The sequence below is a fragment of the Notolabrus celidotus genome, chromosome 8 (genome assembly GCF_009762535.1).
Source record: "Notolabrus celidotus isolate fNotCel1 chromosome 8, fNotCel1.pri, whole genome shotgun sequence".
Classification (NCBI taxonomy): Eukaryota; Metazoa; Chordata; class Actinopteri; order Labriformes; family Labridae; genus Notolabrus; species Notolabrus celidotus.
Window position 1 is genome coordinate 32,602,621 of NC_048279.1, and position 26,724 is coordinate 32,629,344.

The 26,724-nt window shown below is 43.6% G+C and overlaps 1 protein-coding gene across 1 annotated transcript in view; it reads left to right on the forward strand.

Moving 5' to 3' along the window:
- LOC117816829 (protocadherin Fat 4) overlaps positions 1 to 26,724 on the forward strand; it is a 130,974-nt gene that overhangs the window by 89,874 nt on the left and 14,376 nt on the right. Inside the window, exons 7-11 of the mRNA XM_034689197.1 lie at positions 13,724 to 13,904; positions 16,343 to 16,593; positions 16,879 to 21,222; positions 22,765 to 22,869; positions 23,274 to 23,581. Coding sequence (XP_034545088.1) covers positions 13,724 to 13,904; positions 16,343 to 16,593; positions 16,879 to 21,222; positions 22,765 to 22,869; positions 23,274 to 23,581 — 5,189 coding nt within the window. The remainder of the gene's footprint in view (positions 1 to 13,723; positions 13,905 to 16,342; positions 16,594 to 16,878; positions 21,223 to 22,764; positions 22,870 to 23,273; positions 23,582 to 26,724) is intronic.

Below are 26,724 nucleotides of genomic sequence, written 5' to 3' on the forward strand. Positions count from 1 at the left end.
GGCTCAGGTACTCATGCAAAACGTCTGGCAACATTATTGAAAGAATCCCACAAGAAATCTGGCCTTTCTGTTAATGCAAAATCCTGCAGTCCTACTACACTAGTCTCTGCAAATCCACCAGACTCCATTGAAAGACAGACGGATTTTAGGACAGGACACAGGATATTTAGGATATTTTGTTATTTGGTTAAATTTGATCTGAGCTGACACTTGAAAACACCAAAGTCAATCAGCTGTGCAAAACCCTTTAAGGCAGCAGTAGACCAGCTTGTCCTTGGAGGTGAAATGACGCTAACCTGGCTGTGTATATTTCAAATAAACCACCTTACTCCTTAGATAAAGGTCTAACTCTGTAGTGACCTTTGCATAACTTTTATTAGCCTAATAACTGGGACTTAGTGGATTTACTTTGGATGTGTACACTTGACCAGATTGATTGCATTACAGCCCTTTATAGCCCCTCATGCAGCTTCCTGCTGAAGGGATCTACTGTCGCAATTTCAAACTCCTGCTACCTATTTTTCATTTAAACCCCCAATTATGTAAGCCCAGGTTAAAAGACGCTCAAAGCCCCCTTTAATTTGAGGATATTAAGGATTTTGTCCCATATTTAAAGTACTTGGTGTAAGGTTGTGTGTATGCATGCTTGTGTTTGTATTTTTTTGTTTGTTTTTCAGCTTTTTTTTTAAGTTTACACATTTATTTTAGTGCGAGTTGTCCTGCATTTGTGTTTGTGCATCACCCTGCTTGTCTCTGTGTTTGTTTGTGTTTGTGAGTCTGCGTGTGGTGGTGGGAGCTTCCTCCAGGCACATTGACATGCACCGTGTTTGGTCACATTTATTAAAGGGAAGGCACAGTAAATCCCTCGGCCCATGCCTATTATGGCAGATACAGACCACATAGAAATCCCACGTCTTTCACATGCCTCCAGCACATCCCTCCATAGTGCCACTGTTTGTATATGGCCTTTTGGCTGGTGGGTGAGGGGAAGATTTGGGGGGACTAAACGACCGCTTAGCAGATAAAGAATTTTAATGACCATGTCCATTTAAGAGCAGGATCTTTTATTCTCTTAAAATGGCTCCCATGAATCTGGTGTATAAAGTCTTCTTGAGTTTTTCTTCCCCGGACTTGATTAGTTGAATAAGGACCTGTCAGTCCTCAGTCTCCAGGAGGTTCCTGAATTAGAATGAAAAACAGGAAATGTAACTTTAGCAAATATCTCTCCGTCCTTGGCATAAAAGAAAAGCAGAAATAAAAGGCACAGAAGTCCTGACAAACACTGATAAGGTGGTGTTCAAACCTGACATGGGCATTGCTCCATCACTGCCTGACACTTTCCTCAGTAAATCTTTAATGGGGTCCATTTCTGAAGGTTTCAGCCAGTCTGCAGTCTAGTGGCAACACAAGACTTAGCCAAATAAAATATCAGGTTCCTCAAATGAACTTTAACAGAGCAGTAACATTCTGGATCAGCTCTTAAAAAAGTTTGCAGTAACAATGCGGTCTCATGGAGTTTTTTCCTATTGCTTGTTTTCCCCTTTTCCACTCCCCGCCTGCTCCACTTTAACAATTGCTGGATCTGAATGTTTGTGTAAATAGCTTTGCTAGGTAATGAGGTTTTTTAAAAACGATGGTGTGGGTGAGAAGATTAGTGCTTTAGGCTGGCATCATCTGAGTTTAAAATGACGTTTAGTTCTCTGAGAACCCTGGTTAGCACCAAAACATCCTCACACACTACCATAACTACCTGTTTATGTCCACAGCTTCACTGCAGCTTGTGATGTGACTCCTTAACACTTCTACTAAGTCATATTTTAAATTCATACAGAGCATTATAGAGGTGTGTTATTACAAAGTCACTTTGCCAGGGTGTGTTTCCAACTTTTTGCTGTGGTAATGATCTGCTGGTGCTGCTGTGACACATTAAAAGTGAAACAGTCTCTAAATGGTGCACACATGCACTGCTACACACAGATTTCCAAATAATCAATGCAACAGCTCATAAAAAACTCAATTTCAACAGAAAAAGCTAACCCACTTTATTACATGATAGTTACTGAGCACGACTTTGAATCATGTCCTAACTGATTGTAGCTGTTAATGTTCATAGCTTCATGGTTTTTAATGCATGTGTTTAAATGTTTGCACGTACTCCAAAGTCATATTTAAAAATTCTACAGCTGGTGCACAAAAATTTGAGTGTTATTCGAGTTGGGGTTTTTGGGACAATATCTTTATAGATTTTTTTTACAATTATGACAGAGTAACAAACAGACAAGCACACTAAACTAAGATAAGATAAGATAGGATGTTACTTTATTGATCCCCCGGTGGTCAGCGTGGTGCAGTCTGTGGCCTCCATTACTGTTTAACAGCCTGATGGCGGTGGGCACAAAGGAGCGCCTGAAGCGTTCAGTCTTGCACCGTGGTGGGACGATGCGTCGACAGAGCGAGCTCCCCATCAGCCACAGCTCATCATGGAGAGGGTGATTCCCAGGATGGCTCGCAGTTTGTCCATCAACCTCCTCTCAAGCCACTGACTCCAGACTGTCCAGTTCTAGACCAACCACAGAGCGGGCCTTCTTTACCAGCTTATTGAGCTTCCTGGCCTCACCTGTCTTGATGCCTCCAACCCAGCAGGCCACAGCAAAGAAGAGAGCAGAGACTGGTAGAAGGTCTACAGAAGCCTGCTGCAGACACTGAAGGACCTGAGTCTCCTCAGGAAGAACAGTCTGCTCTGTCCTTTCCTGCAGATGGCATCAGTGTTGGTGGACCAGTCCAGTTTATTTTTGATTTGGACCCCAAGGTCCTAGTTTTGTACATGTAGCAACTGAAAAGGAAAGAAATAGATAACTAAAAGGATAACGTAGAACAAAAAAGAAGTGAAGTCAGAAGTATTTTGCACATACAACAATGAAATGATAACCCTGAGAAGAAAGAGAAAAATAGATGAAAATGCATTAAGGAAGTACAAATAGACAAACAAACAAAAACCCTGATGACCAGTCCCTCCAACCCCAAGACAAGGGCCATAATGCAAAGTAGGGGTTAACTAAAAAATCAGATGGACCATAATTTTCTCTGAAGCCATGTAAGAGGAAAGTTCTTCAATCCACATAGAAATAGTAGGAGGGTCTGAGCTTCTCCATATAAGAGCAATGCAGAGCGTTATTATTTTAAAGTTACCCTGCCTTTAGTTTTAACTAAAGTCTGTTGTTGCTGCTGTGACAGTATAAAACCAGAAACAGTCTCTCAGTGGTCCACACATGCTCCGCTGCACAGAGATCTCCAAACATTTCAGCAAATAAAAGCACAATGGTAATAAAAACACAAAGCCAATCACTGAGTTAAAGGATAGTTATTCTCTGCTCCTCTTGGGACTCCGCTAGCTCAAGTTTTTCTCAGATGCTAACCGACCGTAGCTGCTCATGGTTATAACTCCTCTGTTGAAATACTTAGCAGTCTGTCATGCATGTGTGTTAAAGTTTGCACTCTCTCACTTCTGAACAGTCATATTTCACATGTATTCATCCCATGCATGAACATTATAGATGTATGTAACTAGATAGCTATTACTGCCAAAGTGTGTTTTCCACCCTCAGCTCTGGTTATGATCTGTCGGTGCTGCTGTGACACCATAAAATGGAAAACAGTCTCTAAATGCTCCACACATGCACACAAGCTAAATAGAGATTTCCAAATATTCAACAAAAACAGCAAATAAAAGCACCATTGTAATAAAAACACAAAAGGCAAATCACTTTATTAAATTTCAGCACAGGCCCTAAAATTTGAGAAAAAGCAGCACTTAGTTTCTGTCGATACGCTTTCCTGCCTGCATGCAAACCGCCAAACCCCTATCCCTAACATATGGGGGAAAAATTATGCAAAAGCATTCAGCCCCGGCACTCCATAAATAACCTGCAAGCTGTATAACATTTGAGGTTTAATTTGACAAATGCCTGTGAGATTCTCCGTGTTATTAGGAATATTCTTTCCCCTCATTCAGGCCGCGAGTGCTCTGCTGAGATATCTCTTTCACTCTCCCGCTTGTTAACTGTGAGAAAACCTGTGTTTACTCTGTTATGTTTGGCAAACTGTGCGCTGGGACAGCCTGCTCCTTGCACTCGGCTCCTCCGAGACCATTCATGGGTGCTGGACGGGGTCGCATTAAAAGAAGCTTTGTCGCAAAGCAACAGGTTCTCAGAGGCAGAAAAATGTCAATTTTGCCTTGATGGCGTCCAGTTCTCTCTCTCCCCTCTCTGAGTAATGATGTGTTTTATTTACGCTGTCCCCTTAAGAGTACAATCTAACCACAGTCCATAAAGCGTAATTAACCATTTAGCCCTAAGCTTCAGGCTACATATGGGCTGCCTCATAAATTCACGCATTCATCCGTCTTTCCGAAGTCAACCTGTCCTGAACTTCACTCTTTAATGAACCCTGCTTGTTTGGACATCCCAGCTCTGCCTTTTGTCTGCCTGTTTATCAATAAACCATCAGTGGATATATAGAAGGAAGAGATTATCTCTTGTGCCAGCAGAGACACTCAAACCAGCTTCTTAGCGCAGCTTAGTCTGTGAAACTCAGGGCAACTCGCAGCCTTTCCCAGGAGGAGGGTGCTGCTGTTGCTTCAAACCGACCCCCCCTGCTTGGTTGTCCCAGCAGTGTGCACCCTCATAGCAGCTGCAACCATCAAACAACAGATAGCTTAATCGTCATTAGCACATGTATTTGTCCCCCCCCCCCCTCCAGTTCAGGAAGTATGGCCGCGGCACCTTCGAGAAGGTTAATGTGATTTGTCTGCTGGTAATGTACACTAATAAGGTGCTTAGACCCTGCCATATGTTTATGCTAGACAATACTTTCTGGGTTGAGAGGCTTACACAGAAAACTGTCTGTAGTACGGAGGAAGAGGCAACAGATGGTCAGCAGGTCTGCTTTAGCATCAGGGTCCTGAAAGCTTGTTATTTTGGACGCCACTTCCTCAGGGGTTATTCTGGGTTCTCTTCATTTTCTCCAAACGTGATCCGACACCGTGACAAAGATCTAAGCTTAGATTTAGTCATAAAATATTAGCAGACAGAGTTGAATGTCTTTCCCGTCGCCAGTTTAACAAGCACTTTAAATTCTCTGGGATTATTTTGAAATATCAAACACACAGCTCTGTTTTGCTTGTCACTGCCCCAACTGTGTCATTCCCAGATCTGAGGAGGAATGTGCTGCGTTTAATTAAATGGTAATGGCGGTTTCTAGATTCAATTAAAGCAAGGGAGGAATCCTCATGTGACCTGAGCGCTTTGAGCTCCCCGACAGATTCGGTTGCTTCGCATGAGATGAGGTGATCTGACGCCAGCCACTCTCTGATTCATCCTTTATTGTAATGACCGCTCTGAAGATGAAAACAGTTATCTGAATCCCATCAGTCTGATGTGATCCCTCGGAGAATACCCTGAGTCTGGGAGTCTTTGAGACAGGGTTATCAGCAGGTCTTAGTTCAGACTGATCCTTTATGATAGTCACCTCATAGATCAGCGGCTCCAGTGCAGCTCTCTAGAGCAAAACCACCTCATGGAAACACATTACCACAATGTCCACTATTTTCTTTACTGATTGAGGGAGCATGCTTCTCTGGATCCAAACCCCAATTCCTCTTGTGCAATAATAACCAAATTGAATCAGATACATACACACACACACACACATGCACACAGATACAGAGAGAGAGAGAGAGAGAGTCCTGTGACCTATACGCTCTGAGTGGCATGTTCTTCTGAAACAATTTCCTAGCCACAGTAAAATTGCAGTAACAGTTTATCTTGATTTCCCCGGGATGATGTTGATACGTTCTCAGCGTGAGATTAATTTGAGTGATGTGAGGTTGAAATCACCGGGAGTTACGTCAGGTCATAGTGGTTTGCTTTCCTGAGTGACCGAAGATTAACCCTTGGAATAAGATTATGTCCACAGTCGAAACTTCAGACGGAGATGAGGTAGTGCCTTGATTGCCAAATCCGGCCAACAAGTTGATCTTTAAATGAGACGTTTTGAAGGTAAATACGTGGAAGTGGATGTAAACATGCTGCTTCGTCAAAGTCTGTCAAACATGCACAGGCAGTAACCTTGATGTGTTTTTGTTTCGCGTGCAGTGATCTCTCCAGTGAAGTGCGTGCTGGTGAATGCACATTTACTTGATTGGTTGCATTGAGTCTGACAGCATGAGTAGAGCTGGCACTTTTTCCATTATCTAGTTCTGTCTTGGGTTTGCTGTTAAACGGTGGGTGACGATAAATGGCAATAAGAGGCATCAATGCCACCCTCTGTGTTGGAGTGTGACTAACTTTACCCTGATACCACATGTGCATTGCTTCAGAGAGGATGTCCTTCAAAATAAAGGTGCAGCCAAGACTTTTTACCACAACTTATTTCAGGCACACATCCACGACCCACTGAAAAAGGATCTGTGATCTACTTTTGGGGATAGAAAACAAGGATCTAGTTCAGATTAATTGGCATTGCCTGCTTTTGATCTGTTTTGAATGCAGCAACGATTGTTTCTTTCTGTAGAACTGGACAGGGTCGCCTTACATAGTCTTCTGGAGATCCCATTCCTTAGATGCTTCAGTTTCTGCACAAGTCAGCTCAGCTCTCTAGTGTCTTGAAAACGTGTGCATTCATTTTATTAAATTTTTTAAATATTATTGGGGCTTTTTGCACCTTTTTATTAGAGTGGGGAGGACAGTGGATAGTGCTGGAAACAGGGAGAGAGTAGGGGAGTGACATGCAGGAAAGGGGCCGCAGGCTGCAATCGAACCCGGGCCAACCGCTTCATGGGTGCGCAATTTTTTAATCTCTTTTTAAAATGTATTTTTTGGCTTTCGTGTCTTCTTTCAGAGAGACAGGACAGGGGACAGGTAAAAAAGGATCGATCCAGGTCCTCCTGTTTTCAAGACCATGTCCTCTGCACACAGGGTACATGGGGCGACTGCCACCCCTATAGTCCAGTTTTATAGGAAAAAACACAACATAAGTTTGCTGATGTGCCTGTGGGTTATAAAAAAAGGTTAAGGGACATGGGAATTTTTAAAGCAGCTTCTCACAGGAGCCTTCATAGATAGATAATGTTGAATTGAAACAGGTTTTTACATTTTAGATATACCTTTCCTAACCTTAATGAATGTCAATGTATGTTGTCTAAGCTGTAGTGCAGCAACCTGCCACTAGTCTTGCTTGTAACTTTCTTGCTATAATGCCATAATACTCTACTACCTGGATGTAAACACGCACAGATGACAGATGCATCTGGTAGCGTGGTGTGGCTTGTCACTGTTTTGATCTAGAAAATGGAGATACAGTTGTGTGTGAGCTGTGTCTGGTTAAACTGGCTCATAACCACTGTAAAGAGCAATGTGTAACCAGCACAGCATAGCCATTAATCTGCAAGGACTTCTGGTGGTGCTAGCTCTGCTAACCTCTGCTCACCCGCAGACAGTGATTCATGTTTATGTGCTCAGTTTTTACTCTTTTCTGAGTTTTTCATCTTAAGACCACTCCACTAGTCCCAATTTTAATTTCCGTTTAACGATTATTTAAATTAGTCACTTCAGAACATCCCTACTCCAAACATTAGTCCAGTACTTTCAGATGTCAGCCTATGAAACATGCTAATTAAACATGCTCTGGCTGTGTGCTGCTTTATAAAAAAAGTTTAAGATCTACAAAACCGCTGTAGCAAGAAAAAGAATAAAGGGTCTGGGGACTGGATTTACCAATGGAAAAAATACTTTTCTAACCACAGTGCATGGCAGCAAACGGTAGGCAGCTGACTTCCCGCTACAAATTTCCACCAGCTCTCTTTCCATGGCACAATGATGTCATTCGTCATATAGTCCGGGGCCAGATTGAGTGATGCCAGATTTAGGAATATTTCCTCGCCATGCCCCCCCCACCCCTACTCCTCGGCTTGAGCATGAGGCTGCAGTCGTCTAAATCATTGACCCTGACACTCTTCCCTGCGCTTTGCCAGAATCCAGCAAAGACTGTTTGGAGGAGATGCTGGCATTTCTCAGCACTCTTGGAGAGCATTCCTTCGCTGTTGAGTCACTCCCTCCAGAAAAAAATAGAAGAAGAGGATGGAGGTTATTTTTTTTTTACAAAGAAATGCTCTTGGTTTTCTTTCCTTGTAGTTTTGGTATCGTAGAGGAATTAAGAATGGGAAGTAGACGCCGTTCTCAGCTGTGATGCTGACCCCGTTGCTCTGCAGCAGCCGTCTTATGAATCTTAAAAATGTCTCACCCTTATCTTTGCTATTTGAAACAACTGTCATTTACATACATTTACATACCTGCTAAGATATAGTGTTCCTTGATGACTAAATCTGTCAGCCCGGGCGATGTAACAAGATAGATCTGAACTATTAACACATCGGACAGCAGGTTTGGGGGGGAAACAGCTGCCAGGGGTTATGTGATATCAGTGAGCCCCAGGAGGCAAAAGAAGGCACGTCCTGAAGTTTGAACAGAGACGCGTGATGCTGAGGGAAGTCATCCACCAAAAGAGATGTGAGAAATGCTTCGTTTAAAACCCACGTCTGTCTGGGAAGGCAGGGTCAGCACAGGTTCAGCTGCATCAGGGGGGGGCTTGGAAGTGCTTTGAGGTCTCCACCATGGGGGGGTGGTTGTCTTTGCTGTGTGCTTACAGAGGATTAGCCAGGGAGCAGTGTCCTGCACCTCCCTGATGGTGACAACAATGAAGGCAATGCAGGTCAAAGGTCACACAAGTGGTGGCAGAGGTGCTTTTTGGTTCTCCTGTAGCTGTAAACAGGTTGTGACATCACATCCTGTGCACTAGTGAAACGCCTGGAAAGCAGGGCAATACCACACACACACATGTACACACATACACACACAGGGGGGGCTAGCCTTGTAGCTTGTCCCGCTTCCGCTCTTACTGGGGAAACAATGCGTCCGTGCTGCAGCTCTAACCGTGCAGCAGAAGGCAGTTCGAGCATGAGAGAAATAGAGCAGCTGGCCTGATTTCCAAAACTAAATATTTTTTCATTGACTCTGTCTCTTGGAACGAGCCAAAGGCATTTGTAAGCAAAGCCACTTACCTCCCAGAGCCACTTATCAGCCTGCACAGAACTTCTTTGATAAACAAAAGTCTTAGCAGAGTTGTTGACTGTCTAACATGCTTTAACCTGGCAACCGCGGCAGCTTAACGTGATACAGACACCTGGCTGACTTGGACCGCTCCACAATTAAGAGGATTGCATATGGCGTTACACTTATCTGTTGCCATGACAACCCCCCCCCCCCCCGAATGATGACTCACGTCAGCGTGCGACACCAACTGGGCTCGGGCACAGGCGGATTAGAAAGCCGCAAATCAAGTATGATGTTGATTGAGTAATCCCACGGTCTGCATTTGTTTGGGCGCTCAGCCAAGTGTTATGCTGCTTTTGATTACCTAATAACCCTGTGATGACACAGTATAGGCTACAAGCTACATACACTGCGCACCACAATTTACATTTTTCCACTTGGATTGTGTTCCTGCTGCTGTTAGGTCTTAGCGTTCGCCACCAAATTTGTCGTCGGCTGTCTCCTGCATAAATGGCCACTGATTTCTGATGATTTTGTTTAGAGACAGAGTTCTCCATGACAAATATTTGTAAAGGTGGAAATACATATTCACCTCAAACTTCAACACTGCCTATATTTGGTTGTAAACATCAGCGCAGTCTTCGAGGACATGACTCATTTTGGTAATGAGTCAGTAAAGATTGGTGTTGTATGCTTGCTGGGCCTCTCTGGGATAAAAAGCTGTTTACTGTTACCTCTCCGTGTATCATTTATTTTCCTTGTGGAATTCAGCTCTGTTTACTCTGAATGTTAGCCACTTCTGTTCTGACCAGGAAATCTGGACGCATGACATGCTTCAGGTCAGATGTCTGTTTATTATCGTAGCGCCAGGCAGTGAAGTGATGTTACAGTAAACCATCTCAAATCTCATTTTGTGAGGAATCCCCTGCCCTCCTGAAAGAAGCTGCGGTGGTCTCCATACCCCGCAATCATTTTCAAATTTTGTTGATCTTTGTAAGGACATTTCTCTGCCCACAGGGAGGTCACAGTTTGGTGGCGGCAATTCAACAGCAGCTGCGGTGCTTGTAGGGGAAATATATTTGCTCTCTCAGTGACACTCTGTCAAATCCTGCGTCCTCTCCTCCTGGTATAGACTAAAAGCATGGGTTTCTACACCTTTAAGCCCCTCTAAACATATCCTTACCCCACAAATGGTAATAATTATCTTGCATCAATACTTCTCATACTCACTTTTGGCCTTCTTACACTTTTTAATTTATTTTACCAGTTAAAAAATGTTTGAGAACCAGTTCTCATGACCTGACCAAGAGGCACCAACAGGAACACATACACACAAATAGAGAAGAAGAAGAAAGAAAGGTACTTTATTGATCCCCAGGGGGGAAATTCAATTTTTTCACTCATGCTATTTTGGACATGCTACACATACAGTTTTTTTGGTATATACATACAAATGCACACACATGCAGTGAACATGCTTAGGGAGAGATGTCAGAGTGAGGATACTGCCGTCAACCAGCGCACCCCGAGCAGTTGGGGGTTCGGTGCCTTGCTCAAGGGCACCTCGGCAGTGCCCAGGCAAGTGAACCAGCACCTCTCCAGCCACCAGTCCACTTGCCAAGCTTCGTACAAACTGGGACTCGAACCAGCGACCCTTCGGTTCCCAAGCCAAGTCCCTATGGACTGAGCTACTGCCGCCCCATGACATGTAAAGACATGTAAACATAAAATAGAACAAAAGTGTGCATGTAAGTAAAGTCCAAAAGTAACTTGACTTCAACAGTTAACTACAATCTGTTGAAGTTTAAGCTTGAAGGTTGTGAGTGGAGTCGAAGTTGAAAGTTTGAGGGTGTTTTGTAAGTTATTCCAGTTGTTAGTTTCTGCAGAATGAAAGGAGTTACAGCCGAAAACAGTAGAAGTACTGTGGATGATGAACTTGATGTATTCGCTGGACCTAGTGCAATATGAAACATGGGCGACGTGAAGAAGAGAGAACAGATAGGGAGGTGTGTTGCCCAGGATTGACTTATATAAAACTTCCTGATATCAGTTCATTCTAGAGAAGGGATGTATGCATTTTGTTGACTAAATGGTTCATCTTTGTCAAGACTACAAGTCAGTAGCAAGCGGTAACCTCCGGGCGTGAGAATTGAAGCAAATGCAGAAGTGTTAAAAACTGCAGTTCATCGAGTGTCCACTTGAGGCTGGCTCCGGAAGTACCAGAAACCACATACACACAAATCTTTACAGCAGAAATAAACTTGTTTACATTTTTTTACAATTCCCTCTCTGCCTGAACTTGTGTGTTCTGGATTAAAATCCGGCTCAACCTTCTTCACTTTCAGATTCATCCTGCTCTGACTTTAACAATTAGATTTTGTCATTGCATCATTTCCGTTCACATCATATCAGAAAACAGTCCATACCAATTATCAATGTTACTTTGTATTTTCATGCATTCTTCTATGTTATTGATGACGACACATATGATGACATATGATGAAATAAAACTGTCCAGAGGGACTCTAGGTCGTCTTTTAGGTGGATTAACCAAGCAGCAACCTCCGGTCTAAAATTATGAGTCCAATGCTGAAGTGCTAAAAACTGCAGTTCATCGAGGATCCACTTGAGGCTGGCTCCAGAAGTACCGGAATCCACATACACACCAATTCAAAAAAGCCGACCTTTACAGCAGAAATAAACATGTTTTTATGATATTAAGATTACAAGTTTTCCATTACAAGAGGCACAGCTGATTTGATTGGCAGGCGGGAGCAGCTGTTGGCTAGGAGGCTCAAAGCCTGCCTCTTTACGTCACACTCACTCCACAGCAGTTATGTTGAGTTCAACATTTCCAATATGGCTACCGCTGATGACTGGCTTCAAAACAGAGCTTCAGAAACAGATTGGTTAAGTCTATCGTCAATGGTAGTAGATGTCATCCTGATTGTCAGTGTTTTGATCTAGAAAATACAGATATCATTCTAACACACGTAAATTCCAACTTTAGTGGCAGACTCAAAATAGTCACTTTAAGTATTTCTGTTTGCACCAAAGTGGTGGACTAAACAACATGTGAAGAACTAGCCTGGTAAAAACAGCTTGCATGAGTAGTTCCTGGACTGTAAGTGTAGATAAGTCTCAAAGTGAGACTTCTCAGTGCTGTGTGTGCTCCTTGTTTCCCCGTAAATACAGTGTGACTGAAAGGAGTCGCTTCATCAGCAGCACTGCTGCTTCATCTCCAGAGACCGCTGAGGGAAAAGATAAATCATCTTACTTTCAAATGAGAAGAATTGGCTTGAAACATAATGAGCATGTTGGCCTGATTTGATCATATTTAGAAGATAATCCCCCGCTGGCTCAGCAATAGAGCCGAAGTGTCCCTCAAGCTTTCTTCCCTGACCCTCCGCCTCTTTAACACCCTGGTTTCTCAGATTCGTATGTTTGGATTTTGCACAGCTCCGCATTAAGAGAGAGTTTTGGTGGCCACAGTCCAAATGTTTTTTATTATCTTTTATTAATCCAGGCCCCCACGGTACGCATTAAGTTCAAGCATCTGATGTTTTCCACAGCTGAGTACACAGGCACAGGAGACACAAGCTCAGGATTGTGTATGTGTCTATTTGCTTGTATTATAGTTGACACATGCACAAAGATTCCTGAAGAGAGCTGCAGGAGGGAGAAAATGCATGCTTAGAGGTGGGAGAAGTCCCTCATGTGGCTGCAGGTCTCAGCATTTCTCAGTTCTCAGGTGCTCTCAGTGTAAGCATATGCAAATCATGTGCATCTCAAAATACATCCAAGCCTCTAAAGATGTCCCCAAATCCCTTATTGTGACTTTCAGTAACTTATGTGTTTGTTTGGAAGAGAGATCAGTCGGTTCAGCGCTCCATTTAAGGAAGAATTACAAAGGCCGGCTCAAGCGAGGCACATGTCTGATATAGTTTTTTCTCTTCAGGTTTTTTCTGCATTGCGGCTCATTTTCATCTGCTATTGATTTAAATCTGTCCCCCCGGGGGCGCAGCAAGCCCCGTTTCGTCACCCGCTCTGAGAGAAAAACGGTCAGATTTTTGCTGAAAATAGCACTTCTCCTCGCTCAAATTCCACAGACTAACTCGCTCTGTGGCGCGCACCTTAAAATAGACACCTCGCTGTGGAAATTAAATCTGCGAGTGTCCAAGACCCCAGGAAGGACGCCTGAAAGATTTGGTTTCAGAGACATTGAGCTCTTTTGATGTGTTCTGCACCGGTGTGTGTTGATGTGGCAGCACGCAGACTGATGGAAACCCAAAACGATGGCCAGAGAAATTTGCTCAGCTTAAAATGCAGCAGGAATATTATGGCTAAGCTGTTACTGGACTATGAATTAGTTCAGTGTGGACTTTGCTGCAAATGACAAGTCATGTACAATAAGTCAAGTAACACACAATGCTGCTGTGTCCCCTCCACCAGCTCACTGTGGCACAATTAGGAGCCCTGGAAAATGTAATAGGCTGCTTCTGTCTTGGCGGCTGAGACGGTTTCTCCTTCACTTCTTTTTACTTTGCTCACTGAAGGAAGCTCAAACTGCGGTTGACACTCATATCCTCCTTTTCTTTGTTGTCTTCGGTCTCCAGGTTCTCCATCGCTGAGCGGGACGGGGACAGTAACAGTTCTGGTAAACGACGTGAACGACAACGTCCCTGTTTTCACGTCCTCCACCTTCCACACCACCATCATGGAGGACGCTCCGACGGGGACAGACGTTCTGTTGGTGAACAGCTCTGATGCAGATGTGGGCCTCAACGGTGTTATAAGGTAACCATCGGCCTTTGTGCTCCCTCTTTAAGTTTATTTTATGACAAGGAAGTGCACTAAACTTTTTGTAACTAACAATTACCCCAAAAGAATTCTCTGAGGTTCTGCTTGTTTTAACTGAGTTCATTGGTTTTTCTTTAAATATTCGTGCAGGGGGACAGTTTGACTCTTTCATACTATGACTTTAATCGTTAGTTACAGCATTGAAATGTGGAACAAATGTTCCTTGCTCAGCTGGAACCAGGAACATTGTGGTTTATGACCTGCGTGGCCTCCCTGCTGCTTCCATCTAGTTTAGACTTTAATCTTGTTATTTTGATATTTCAAAGAACAAAAACAACAACCTTTTTTTTCTAAATGTATTAAATAGTGAAAAACTGAACTCTTTAACTGTGAATGCATTCAGTTTCACAGTGTGACAGAGTCAAAGGACTGATGTAACAAATAAGGAACCATGCACAGTGAGAAGCTGCAGATTAACACATAGTCTAATTAGCTTTGCATCAAACAATAGGTCCTTGCACTGCATTTCACTGCACTGCAAATATACTTCAGTGTATACTTTATACAGACAAATCAATCACTTGTGTGCAGGAGAATAAAAGCATTTCTTACAATCCACAGGAGATCAGAGTCAGTCAGTACAGTTCCAGTATCCGCTCTGAGTAATCAGGTCAGTTTAAGTCTGCTTTGATTCCCTGGTGTGAAAAAAACCCTTTCAGGGCCGTTCAGGACTGGATCTTGGCTTTCCTCACGCCTTCACTGAAACGTTTTACCTCATCACCAGCTTTGTGAAATTCCAGGGCGATGTTGCAATTGTTAACAGCAGTTTAGGAGCCGAGAGTTGAGTTTTAGTGAACACCCAAAGTCATTGTTTGTGCTTTCATTCTCAAGCTGGACAACAGTTTTTTCACACTCACAGCCACCCCCCCTTCTTCACCTCCTCTTCCGTGGGGGAGCTTGTAAGAACTTCTGGTCGGTCTCTCTCAAGCTGGACCCTGACTCAAGTCTGACCCCTCCTTTTTCCTCAGAGCCCCACTGGGTGCACATTGGGGGGTACTGCAGCGCGCTCCAGTTTCCCAAAACACCGTAATGAGGATGTTAATTGTCTATGACAGTACGAGTTGTGCCCGTCAGGGGTCCCAGGGGGGTTTAGGTCCTTAATAGAGACCAGAACCAGTTACCTTTACCTTTTTATATTCAGATTTTTCCCAAACCCTGGATTTGACCTGGAATAAGTTCACACCACAAGTATCCATGGACTGCTTGTGTCGCTGGTGATGTCCAAACAAGCTCTGCGTCCTCCGTGTTTAACACGTTGTTGTGTAATTTGTTGTCCCATCTCTGGAGGGGGAGGCTTTCTCTGAAGCCTTTTCAAAATACGCACTGGTGTGTACATGTATGTGTCAGCTTACATTTGTGTCTGAGTCTTGCTGGAGACTGGTGAGATACTGAGTGAAACATGATATAAGACTGTGGCCCCTCGGTGCTGGAGAGATTTATGTTATGTGATGTTATTTATGTTGCTATTATTTTGCATTGTAGATTATTTATTTTCCATATCTGTTTAACTTTATTTCCCCCGTATAAACACCCGCCCTGTGCCTCAGCTATGTAAATTTAACTGAGTGAGATAAATGAAATAATGGAGTGTGGAGTTCTCCAGCTTCAGCAGAAACAGGAGCCTGATCCACGGGGGCTCTCTGTGGGCAGCGAGGCAGAAAACAGAGGCTGTGTGTGATAGAAGATGAAGACGGATGCCTCAATCAGTCGACTCACTGATTCGATGTCACAGCAGCACAATGCAGTGACCATTGTTAGGCTTATTTCTGCCATTTAATGTGCTCTGTGAAAGCTTGAAACAGTGCCCTCTACAGACCACATGGTCACAGTGCTGAGTGGGACCCTCACTTGAAGTGCAGTTAACAGTTTGCAGATACAGTCTGCAGGGAATGACTCACACAACACCTGACAGCCAGTGTTTACATTGGGAACATCTGTAACAACACATTAACCTCACTGAAACATGAGATGTGCTCATCATACTGAAAATAAGTGGCTCTGTGTACACTGAGTAGAAGTGATGTTGGACTTAATGTGATTCAAGTCTTTAACTGTGAAAAAAACATTCAAGTATATGCATTTAAAGAAAAATACAAACTTTTAAATTCAGTATAAGGAACTTTTACTTCACTATAAACAGCTTTTAACTTTGGGTTCACAACTTATTGGGTTATAATTCGACTTTCTGTTGGCAAAACAGAAAAGTAAAGTCCATATGAGTTAATACAGAATAGATAGCTCTCTCTGTTTACCACATTTTGTTTGGTGATGAGTCTCATAAGTTCTAGCTTTAGCCGACCAGGCAGATTTCTGATCTGTTATCTCAAATTCAACAAGCCTTCTCTGACACTCGTCCTTCTCTATCTGCCCTGCAGCTACAGTCTGAGCGGAGGACACGGCCAGTTCTCAATCAACCCGGCTACAGGACAGATTATCACCAGCTCCCTGCTGGACCGAGAAGAAAGGGCCTTTTACCAGCTGCTGGTTGTAGCAACAGATGGAGGGCAGCCCGAGGGCATGTCCAGCTCTGCCACTGTATCTGTGACGGTGGCTGACATCAACGATAACCCTCCTCGCTTCCACCACCACCCCTACGTCACCCATATACCAGCCTCGAGTACAGCAGGTCAGTGCACGTGGAAAATAATGTGTTTGTACCTTTTTATAAACTGAGTAAGTTAATTTATTTGTGAGCTGCCCATTGAAGGAACCTTTTCAAACAAGGCGTCTACTTTGTGGAAATATCTTCTGCTTTGGTCCCAAACTGATTGAAGAAAAACAAAGAAGATAACTGTGATATAGACTTTTTTATCTTCTGTATCTACCCAAAAATGTGAATGTTTATATGCAGGTTTATGCATCCTCAGCACATTTCAACAAAAATAATTCAACATGCTAATTTCTGTTTCAGGGTCTCTGGTCTTCGCTGTGACTGTCACTGATGAGGACTCCGGCTCCAATTCCCAGCTGCACTACGCCCTGATCGGACGCAACTCTGAAAAGTTCAAGATCGACCCAGTCAGAGGAGCCATCACTGCCAACGAGAGGCTAACTGGAAGCTCCGAAGTCACCCTCACAGTCCGGGTAAAAGACGGCGGAGCTAACCCCAAAACGGATACGACCACAGTGACCGTCCGCTTTGTCACCGGAGGAAACTTCCCCGTCATCAAACTGAAGGAGCATGCATTCACGTTTCCTGAGAGCCAGCCAACCAATCACATCGTTACAACAGTGACTGGGTCTTCTATGAGAGGTGGACCGTTGTCATATTACATTGCAAGCGGCAACCTGGATAATGCTTTCCACGTCGATCAGCTAACAGGAGAACTGTCGATCAGACATCCACTGGATTATGAACACATTCAGAAGTATGTTCTCTGGATTGAAGCCAGAGATCAAGGCTTCCCACCTTATTCCTCTTATGAGAAAATTGAAGTCACAGTTCTGGACGTGAATGATAATCACCCAGTGTTTGATAAGGATCCTTTCCACGCTGATATACTCGAGAACCTTTCACCTCAGAGGGTGCTAATGGTGTCTGCCGTGGATCTGGACAGCGGGCCGAATGGACAGCTGGAATACGCCATCATTGACGGCAACAAGGAGAACAGCTTCAGCATAAACAGAGGGACCGGTGAAATTCGAACCACCAGGCCACTAGACCGTGAAAAGGCAGCTCAGTACTCTTTGAAAGTCAAAGCCACAGACCGGGGGCTGCCTCCTAAAAGCACGGCAGTGAAAGTGTTAATCAACGTACTGGATGTGAACGACAACGCTCCGAGGTTTTCAAAGATCTTTAGTGCTACGGTGGCTGAAAACGCCCCGGTTGGTTACACTGTCACCAGAGTCACCACCACAGATGAGGATGCAGGTTCAAATGCTGTGAGCAAATACTCCATCACAGACACCAGCCTTCCATTCAGCATCAATCCAAACACAGGAGATATAACGATCAGCAGGCCTCTTAACAGAGAAGACACAGATCATTACATTGTCAAAGTGTCTGCCCATGACTCTGGATGGACTGTGAGCACAGATGTCACCATATTCATCACAGATATTAACGATAATGCTCCAAGATTTAGCCGTCCCTCTTACTACCTGGACTACCCTGAGCTCACTGAGGTGGGCTCTCTGGTCACACAGGTGTCCGCCACAGATCCTGATGAGGGTTTCAACGGCAAAATCTTCTATTTCATTCGGTCCCAGTCCGAGTATTTCAGAATAAACGCCAGCTCTGGAGAGATATTCGTGAAGCAGCAGTTGAAATATCAGAATTCGACTGGTAGCATAAATATAAATCGTCACAGCTTCATCGTCACAGCCTCAGACCGAGCTGTCAAGCCTTTGATGAGTGAAACGACAGTAATAGTAAACATTGTAGACAGCAATGATAATCCCCCTGAGTTTGATTCCCCTAGCTACTTCACTCCTGTCACTAAGAGTGTTAAAGTTGGCACCAAATTAATCAGGGTTGTAGCTCATGATAAGAAAGACTTTGGCCTTAATTCAGAGGTAGAGTATTTAATAACAGGAGGGAACAGCTCTAGTAAATTCAAACTAGACAAAACAAGTGGATGGATTACTGTAGCGTCCTCCCTTACATCAGATACAAATAAAATGTTCCTCATTGACACTACAGCGACTGACAGAGGAAACCCCCCTCTGTCAGTACGGACGTCAGTGAGAATCGCTGTCACGGAGGAAAACCACCACACGCCTGAGTTCTCACAAAGCCAAATCTCAGCCACTGTACCTGAGAGCCTTGCTGTAGGAACGGCAATAAGAACCGTATCTGCCAGAGACAAAGATAAAGAAATGAACGGCCTTATCACGTACAATATAACTTCAGGCAATGACAGGGGTCTGTTCTCACTTAATGCTAAAACTGGAGTGTTATCCCTCGCTCAGCCGTTGGACTCTGAAGAGAAACAACAACACGAGCTGAGAGTTTCAGCAACCGATGGGGGTTGGATTTCCAAAACAAGCTATGTCTCTGTCACAGTCCACGTGACTGATGTAAATGACAACCCTCCTGTGTTTGAACCTGAGGAGTATTTCCCCATTGTGCAGGAGAACGTTCCCAGTGGCACCACTGTGGTCAAAATGAACGCCACAGACCGGGACTCGGGAGCAAACGCAGTCATGGCTTATGTGATACAGTCTTCAGACAGTGACCTCTTTGTTATTGACCCGAACTCGGGTACCATTACCACCCAGGGCTTCTTGGATTACGAGGCTAAGCAGGTCTACCATTTAACAGTAAAGGCCTTCAATGTCCCAGACGAGGAGCGCTGCAGCTTCGCCAATGTCAACATTCAGCTTAAGGGAGCCAATGAATACGTACCCCGCTTTGTCTCCAAACAGTACTACTTTGAAATCTCTGAAGCTGCTCCAAAAGGCACAGTGGTCGGGGAAGTGTTCGCCAGTGATCGGGACCAAGGAGATGATGGAGTGGTTTACTACCTCATTTTTGGGAAGAGCAGAAAGAAGGGCTTCGGCATCAACAAGACAACGGGCCAGATTTATGTCACAGGTACTCTAGACCGTGAGAAAGAGGAAAAGATTTCATTAAAGGTGTTGGCAAAGAACGCAGGAAGTATCCGTGGAGCAGATATTGACGAGGTCTTTGTTAACATTACAATTCTTGATGCCAATGATCCTCCTGTTTTTACCCAAGAGCTGTATGATGTGCAAATCAGTGAAGGTCTTTCACCTGGTGGTCTTGTTACCTTTGTGAGTGCTGAGGACTCAGATTCTGTCCCAAGCTGGAGCAGATTCTCTTACACCATTGCTCCTGAGTCTGATAAAAATATTTTCACTATCAACCCAAAAACCGGGCAAGTGTCTGTGGCTGCAGAGCTAGACAGAGAAAGGACCCCAGTGTATAACCTGACAGTTCTTGCTGTGGATACTGGCACACCTGCTGCCACCGGAAGCACCACCGTGATTGTCAATTTGGAAGATATCAACGACAACGGTCCAACTTTGACAACCGCCTATGCTGAGGTTATGGAGAATCAGAGAGCTGGCACTGCAGTGACAACTCTAACAGCGTCTGATCCAGATTTAGCACCCAACCAAGGCCCGTTCTTATTCAGCCTTCTCAGCTCTGGATCTGCAAACAGCTACTTCACCCTGAGTCCAGCTGGAGTGCTGACAACCAGTCGGGAGATTGACAGAGAACAGATTAGTGACTTCTACCTCTCTGTTGTGATCAAAGACTCTGGTGTGCCTCAAATGTCCTCCACCGGAACAATCCACGTCAAAATTAACGATCAAAACGACAATCCGTCAGAGTCCAGGTCTATGGAAATCTTTGTCCACTACTTTGGGAACATGTTTCCTGGAGGCTCTTTGGGAGATGTCAAACCCCAAGACCCTGACATCCAGGACAGATTCCATTGCTCCCTTATTCCTCCATCCTCCGGGCTGTTTAATATTCCAACTGGAACCTGTTCCCTCAACTCTAAAGCCCGTTCAACGGATGGAACCTTTGAACTAACCATCCGCAGCAGTGATGGCGTCCACGGTTCAGTCAGCAATACAGCGAGGATCCTCTTCATGGGCTTCACAAATGCGACAGTAGACAACAGCATACTTATCAGACTCCAGGCTCAGGGGGTCAAGAGCTTCCTTACCAACCACTACCTCAGTTTCTTACGTATTGCCAACTCTCAGCTAGCAGGACTAGGCACCGGGGTGCTGCTATATGGAGCATTCGAACTCAACAATCAGACTTTCCTAATGGCAGCTGTGAAAAGAGGCCATGGACAATATGTCAACCCCAGTGGCGTGGCAACATTCTTCCAGAGTATCAAAGACGTTTTATATAGACAGAGCGGGGTGCAAATAGATGCGGTGGACCATGATCCTTGCACCCGTAACCCTTGCCAGAATGGAGGCAGCTGCAAGCGGCGCCTCAGTGTCGGGCCTGATATGAAGACAGAAGAAAGTGTCCCAGTGATCCTTGTTTCCAACCACCCCCTGCAGCCCTATGCCTGTAGCTGTAGGCCGGGATACACAGGAGCTCTGTGTGAGACAGACATAGACGAGTGCCAGCCATCGCCCTGTCACAATGGCGGCACCTGCCACAATCTGGTGGGGGGCTTCTCCTGCACCTGTCCTGAGGGTTTCACCGGGATGGCCTGTGAGAGGGATATCAATGAATGCCTTTCCAATCCATGCAAGAATGGAGCGCTGTGCCAGAACTTCCCCGGCGGCTTCAACTGCCTCTGCAAATCCGGCTTTGCAGGTACTATACACGTAGGAGTAACATTTTATGTCTGACCGCAGAATCACTCATGTCAGACTTGGAAAAAAGCATGTTGGGACACACACACACACACACACTCACAGCGACTCCCTCACAGTAATGTAGTCACATACATGGCTTAGGGTCCAAGGAAAATATTTGCTTCTGAATGTTTCCAAGAGGTGTCGAAGCCATAGCATACAAGCATGGCTGCCAAAAACATTTTGGTTTTCTTATTACCAGTTGGGGGGTATTAGCTGTGATGCATATCAGCCTGCCATGTTTGCTTTAATAAATAAGATGATACGAAGCTGACCCTCGTAAGGACATGAGTGCGGACTCCACACAGCTCTAACAGTATCACATTTCATTGTGTGCCTTCTTGTGCATACAGCTCTGACCACACACAGATACATTTGTGTACACAGAAGGATTTCTTAATCAAGGATTTCTCATTTGGCTCTGTTTTGAGATGTAAGACAAATGAGCAGCTTTATAAAAGATCCAATCTGGCCTTCTCATTTGGAAACATAATGAATACTCTGTGTTATTACCCCTGATAAAATGGGGTTGCGTTGTTAATGGAACTACTAAGAACAATCATTTGACTCCTTCATGTTGTCCAGCTGCTGATTCTAGCATCTGAAAGAGATTTTCAAAGAGGGTCATGGCAGGCCATTTACCTCACGTCAAGTCATTACTGTCCCTTTTTATTATGACGGTAAAAAATGACCACACATCTTTAGGTTTCATCAAGACAAATGACCCCCCTGAAGTAATGCACCTATTGACTTACAGTAGTTTGCATGCCCTCACAGTGAACTCTCAACTTCCTGTTTTCCCCAGGCTGGATTTTGGCAGCAGAATTTATCACCATTAGGGAACTTGTTGCAGGATTTACAGCCTTAAATATATTTGCAGAAGTTTCATTATCAGTCTTCTTGTTTTGTACCATGCTTGAAATCATTTATTGTCCTTCCCTCTGACCATTGAGTGCATAATCAGACACATACCTTGTCATGATGTTTTACCTTACAGCTCATTTATTCATTCACCTATGAATATGTTTAAGCATGCCGTGTCTGTTGTTGCACTGCAAAAAAACAGCCTTACCCAAACATAGTTTGATCATAAACTGAGTCTGAAATCCTGATCATTATTGGTGCAAAGAATCTGCCAATTGAATGAGATCATTTCTTTTCACATGCAAGTTTCAAGATGTTGTTTTGGATAAAATGATGTCATCTTAGACGATTGATTTTTATTCCAAAATAGCATGAAGAAAAAAAGTAAAACAGGTGAACTCCAATCTGTCTGTTCTAGACTTTATTGCTTCAAAGAAAATACAATTTTGAAGGTTACTACATCTCAAATGTTTGGCGTAGCTCAGGTTTTTTTCTTTGCAGTGCATTTGTCAGCTGTGAGGTGATGAAAGGCCTGCATGACTTGGCCTGTGGGGAAAGTGAACTGTGTTTCCCTCAGGGTTTTCCTGTGTTGTCTGCCACCCCATCCATTTTAATTTGTGTTGTTCTGTGAACCCAGGCAGAACGTGTGATTCCATCATCAATCACTGTGAGTGTAACCCTTGTTTTAATGGCGGGTCCTGTCAGAATCGAGTGGATGGATATTACTGTCATTGTCCATTTGGTGAGTAATCGTAGGAAACTTTTAGGGGTATAAGAGAGGCTGAGTAAAGTGAAAAGCAAGCTGGACAATTACTGCCATGCTGTCATCCTAAAGAAAAGACAGCAATGGCATTATTTATCCATGATTTCTTAAACAAATGTGGACACTGTCATTTCATTTTACGTCTCCATTTGTCATGCTTTGTATTGCTGCTATCAGTGTTTGTGAAAAGTAGTTTGTAACTTTTCAGAGATGCAAGTTAATCAGACAGCCGTGATATCAGCTTCCTTACTACAAATACAGAACATGTAATTCTGCTGGATAGAGATTCTGTTTTATCTGTAGATATTTTTATCAGAGCTGCACCGTGAATCATTCATTGGCTTCCTCTCTGAGTCCTCTTTTTGGTCTGTTTTTGTCCTCAGGGGTTTTCGGCAAGCACTGTGAACTGAACAGCTACGGCTTTGAGGAGCTCTCCTACATGGAGTTTCCGTCTTTGGATCCCAACAATAACTACATATATATCAAGTTTGCTACCCTGCAGAGCAATGCGCTGCTTATGTACAACCACGATAACCAGACCGGAGACAAGGCGGAGTTCCTGGCTCTGGAGATCTTCGAGGGACGGATGCGATTCTCCTTTAACTTGGGGAGTGGAACTTATAAACTGATGACCATGATAAAAGTTTCAGATGGGCAGTTCCACACAGTCATCGCCAGGAGAGCTGGCATGGTAAGAACGTCTTTTTATCATGCATACTTGAAAACCTTTTCACTTTGTGGCTTTAAAGTTATTTTGGGTTTTGTAGTGAAAACATTGCAGACAATCTTCCACATGGTATTCATTTAAAAAATGGCTGCACTACCAATAGCAGTTATGTTCTGAGCTTTTATAGCAGAAACCTGCATCTAAATTTGGCCTTAAATTCTATTTTGCATCATCAGATGAAAATTAAACTCTGCAAAACCATGGGTAGTTCAGCTCATGGTTTCAAGGTTTGTAATTATATTTTATTGCTCGTTGTGATTTACAATGTGAGGATCCAAAATGTCCCTGAAGTTTGAAATTCTGTCTCCTGCACTCTGAATGAGAGGCTTCTCGCTGCCAGCAATGCAGTGGCAAGTAAAGAGGGGGAAAAATCCAAGCAGGCCTCTGTCAAACCCTCTATAATGTAGCTCTCCTGCTGGACTTCAAATCTGTCATTTCCCACCGTGCACTGAGAGTTTGAAGGAAACTGGTAAAATCGTTAAATTGTCAGTTTTGAGATGGTGCAGAGTGACGGCATGGAAATGAGTACAACACACGATCTGAACTGTACTTCTCTCTGCATATAGTGCTAAATGAAAAGCATGGGAAGGTGGCAAGACAAGGGAATGAAGAGCGACAGAGAATCATGCATGCCACGCCACAAGTGCCAGCTCCCTCCGGCAGTCTAAAGTGAACCCGATAACTTTGTTTTCAAAGTTGCTGTGGGTCATTTCCGTGGTCAGATTTGAGGTCTCTTTTTTTTTTGGTTTCTGCGTCCTGAATGTTGAAACCAGACAGAAAGCACAGACTCGGTCATGCACCGCTTCATCACGATGGCTCCAAGTAATCAGAGGGAGCAGAAAGTTCATGGTTACTGTTACAATGATCATCATCCTGAAAAAGTTTTAGTGTCAGAAACAATAAATGATCCGGTCTGTGTTGGCGAAGTGAGCAGCAGAATTCATAGGAAAGGTCAGAGACGATCTCCAAAGCCTTTGAGTATCATCTGACACAAACTTAGCGTCTGTTGGCGCCAATATGAAGTCACGTCCAGGTTATCTGTTTCTGAAGAGTATTAAAAATATAAATCTTCATCAGGTGATGGCAGATGGGTTCTAATAATGTGTTTGTGTCAGTGCACTCTGCTTCTTGTGGAGTCAGAGATTGTTTTCCTGCATGCTGCCAGGGCTGCTTGAACTTACTAATGGACTTCATATGAAATCACAGACTTGGAAGTAAAGCTAGAAATGATAAATTAACTATCACCCACAAAAGTTGATACAATGAATGTTTAAGCAACAGATTAACAAATCAAATGTTAATGGTGAGGCAGACAGGCGTTCAGTTTGAGTGTTTTTTCTGACCACCTTCGTCTACAACGAATGAAGAGTTCATTTGCACTCACAGCCCGGCCCACAACCCCATCCACATCAACAATCAAGCAGTCGAAATAGTGGATCACTTCAAATATCTCGGACTCACCCTGGACAATAAACTCAACTTTGATCAACACACCACTGACATTCACAAACGCTGCCAACAAAGACTCTCTGACATCCGCAAACTTAAAGCACTTTCTGTCACCCCCCCATCTTCCCCCATCATCCGACCCATTCTCCTCTACTGTTCCCCCTGCTACTACAACATGCTAACTGTCTGCAACAAAAACAAACTCATATGCACCACAAACACTGCCACCAAAATCATCCGCCTCCCCACACCCAACCTGTCTGACCTCAACAACAGAGCCATCATACGCAGAGCACGGACTATAACACTGGACCCCCAACGCCCCCTTTTACTCGGTCTTCACACTACTCCCCTCCGGTCGCAGATACAGATCCCCTTACTGTAGACGAGCCCGGTTTGGCAGAAGCTTAGTCCCATCTGCCATAGCTCTGCTAAATAGAATGCCATTGTAATGTGTCCGGTGTGTTTATATGTGTCCGGTGTGTTTATATGTGTCCAGTGTGTTCATATGTGTCCGGTGTGTTTATATGTGTCCGGTGTGCATATATGTGTCCTGTGTGCATATATGTGTCTGGTGTGCATATATGTGTCCTGTTTGTTCATATGTGGGATGAGGTGCACCATTGTTGTGAGGCTGGGTGGATGTTTATTGTTTATTGTGGTTATACATGTATTCCTGTACAGACAGTGGCAACAAATCTCCTTATTAAGGACAAATAAAGATCTATCTATCTATCTATCTATCTATCTATCTATCTATCTATCTATCTATCTATCTATCTATCTATCTATCTATCTATCTATAAACAGATAACTCAGTTTTTATAAATTTTCAAAAACACATATTTCCTTCTGATATAGATTCCCAATAAAGTAAAATTTTCAAGATACCTCTTATTAGTAAAGTCATTTTGACTTAGTTAAAGCCACCCACCCTCAGTTGAATTATAATACCAAAAGCTAGTATTAGAAAAAATGTTTTTTGAAACATTTTTTTTTTGTTTTTAAAAATATGAGTTAACTGTTTTTGCGAATTAACCCTTCAAATAATCACTGTCCTTTTTCTGCTCCAGTTTGGTCTCCACCAGCTCTTGGGTCAAACATTTGGCTCCTTATTGACTTTATGCTCAAATATATTTTCATACAGGCAGAAACAAAGTAAATGCTTCTCAAATGTCTTGCTGAGCAGTCAAGTAGTGAAACAGGAAGTATAATGCCTCGACTCCATCAATTATTGATCAGTGCTAATTAGGAATGTGTTTATATTTGTAACTTGTCTCATATGGCAGCTGATGTTCATGGAAACAGACCTTTCTGATTAGTCTTTTTGGTGTTTTGTCAATACTCAGTTCACAACTTATTCTATTTCAATCAGGAGAGACACAATTTGAATATTAAAGATTATTTATTACGACTGAATGAATGATGAAACTTGACAGAGATCTTTGGCGTAAGGACTCTATGGGGATAATGTTGTGAACGTAGGATGCATGAATTTGGCAGCTGAAGAAATCCCCCTAGAGTCCAGACTCTGGTGTTGGTGGTTGATGATCCAAAGAAATGAAGACTTGCAGAGACCAGGTGGAGATGGGGAGGTGGAGGGGTGGCGCACCATCAATGCAAGAGGAACTAGCTGGAGAGAGAGATGCATTTAAAAA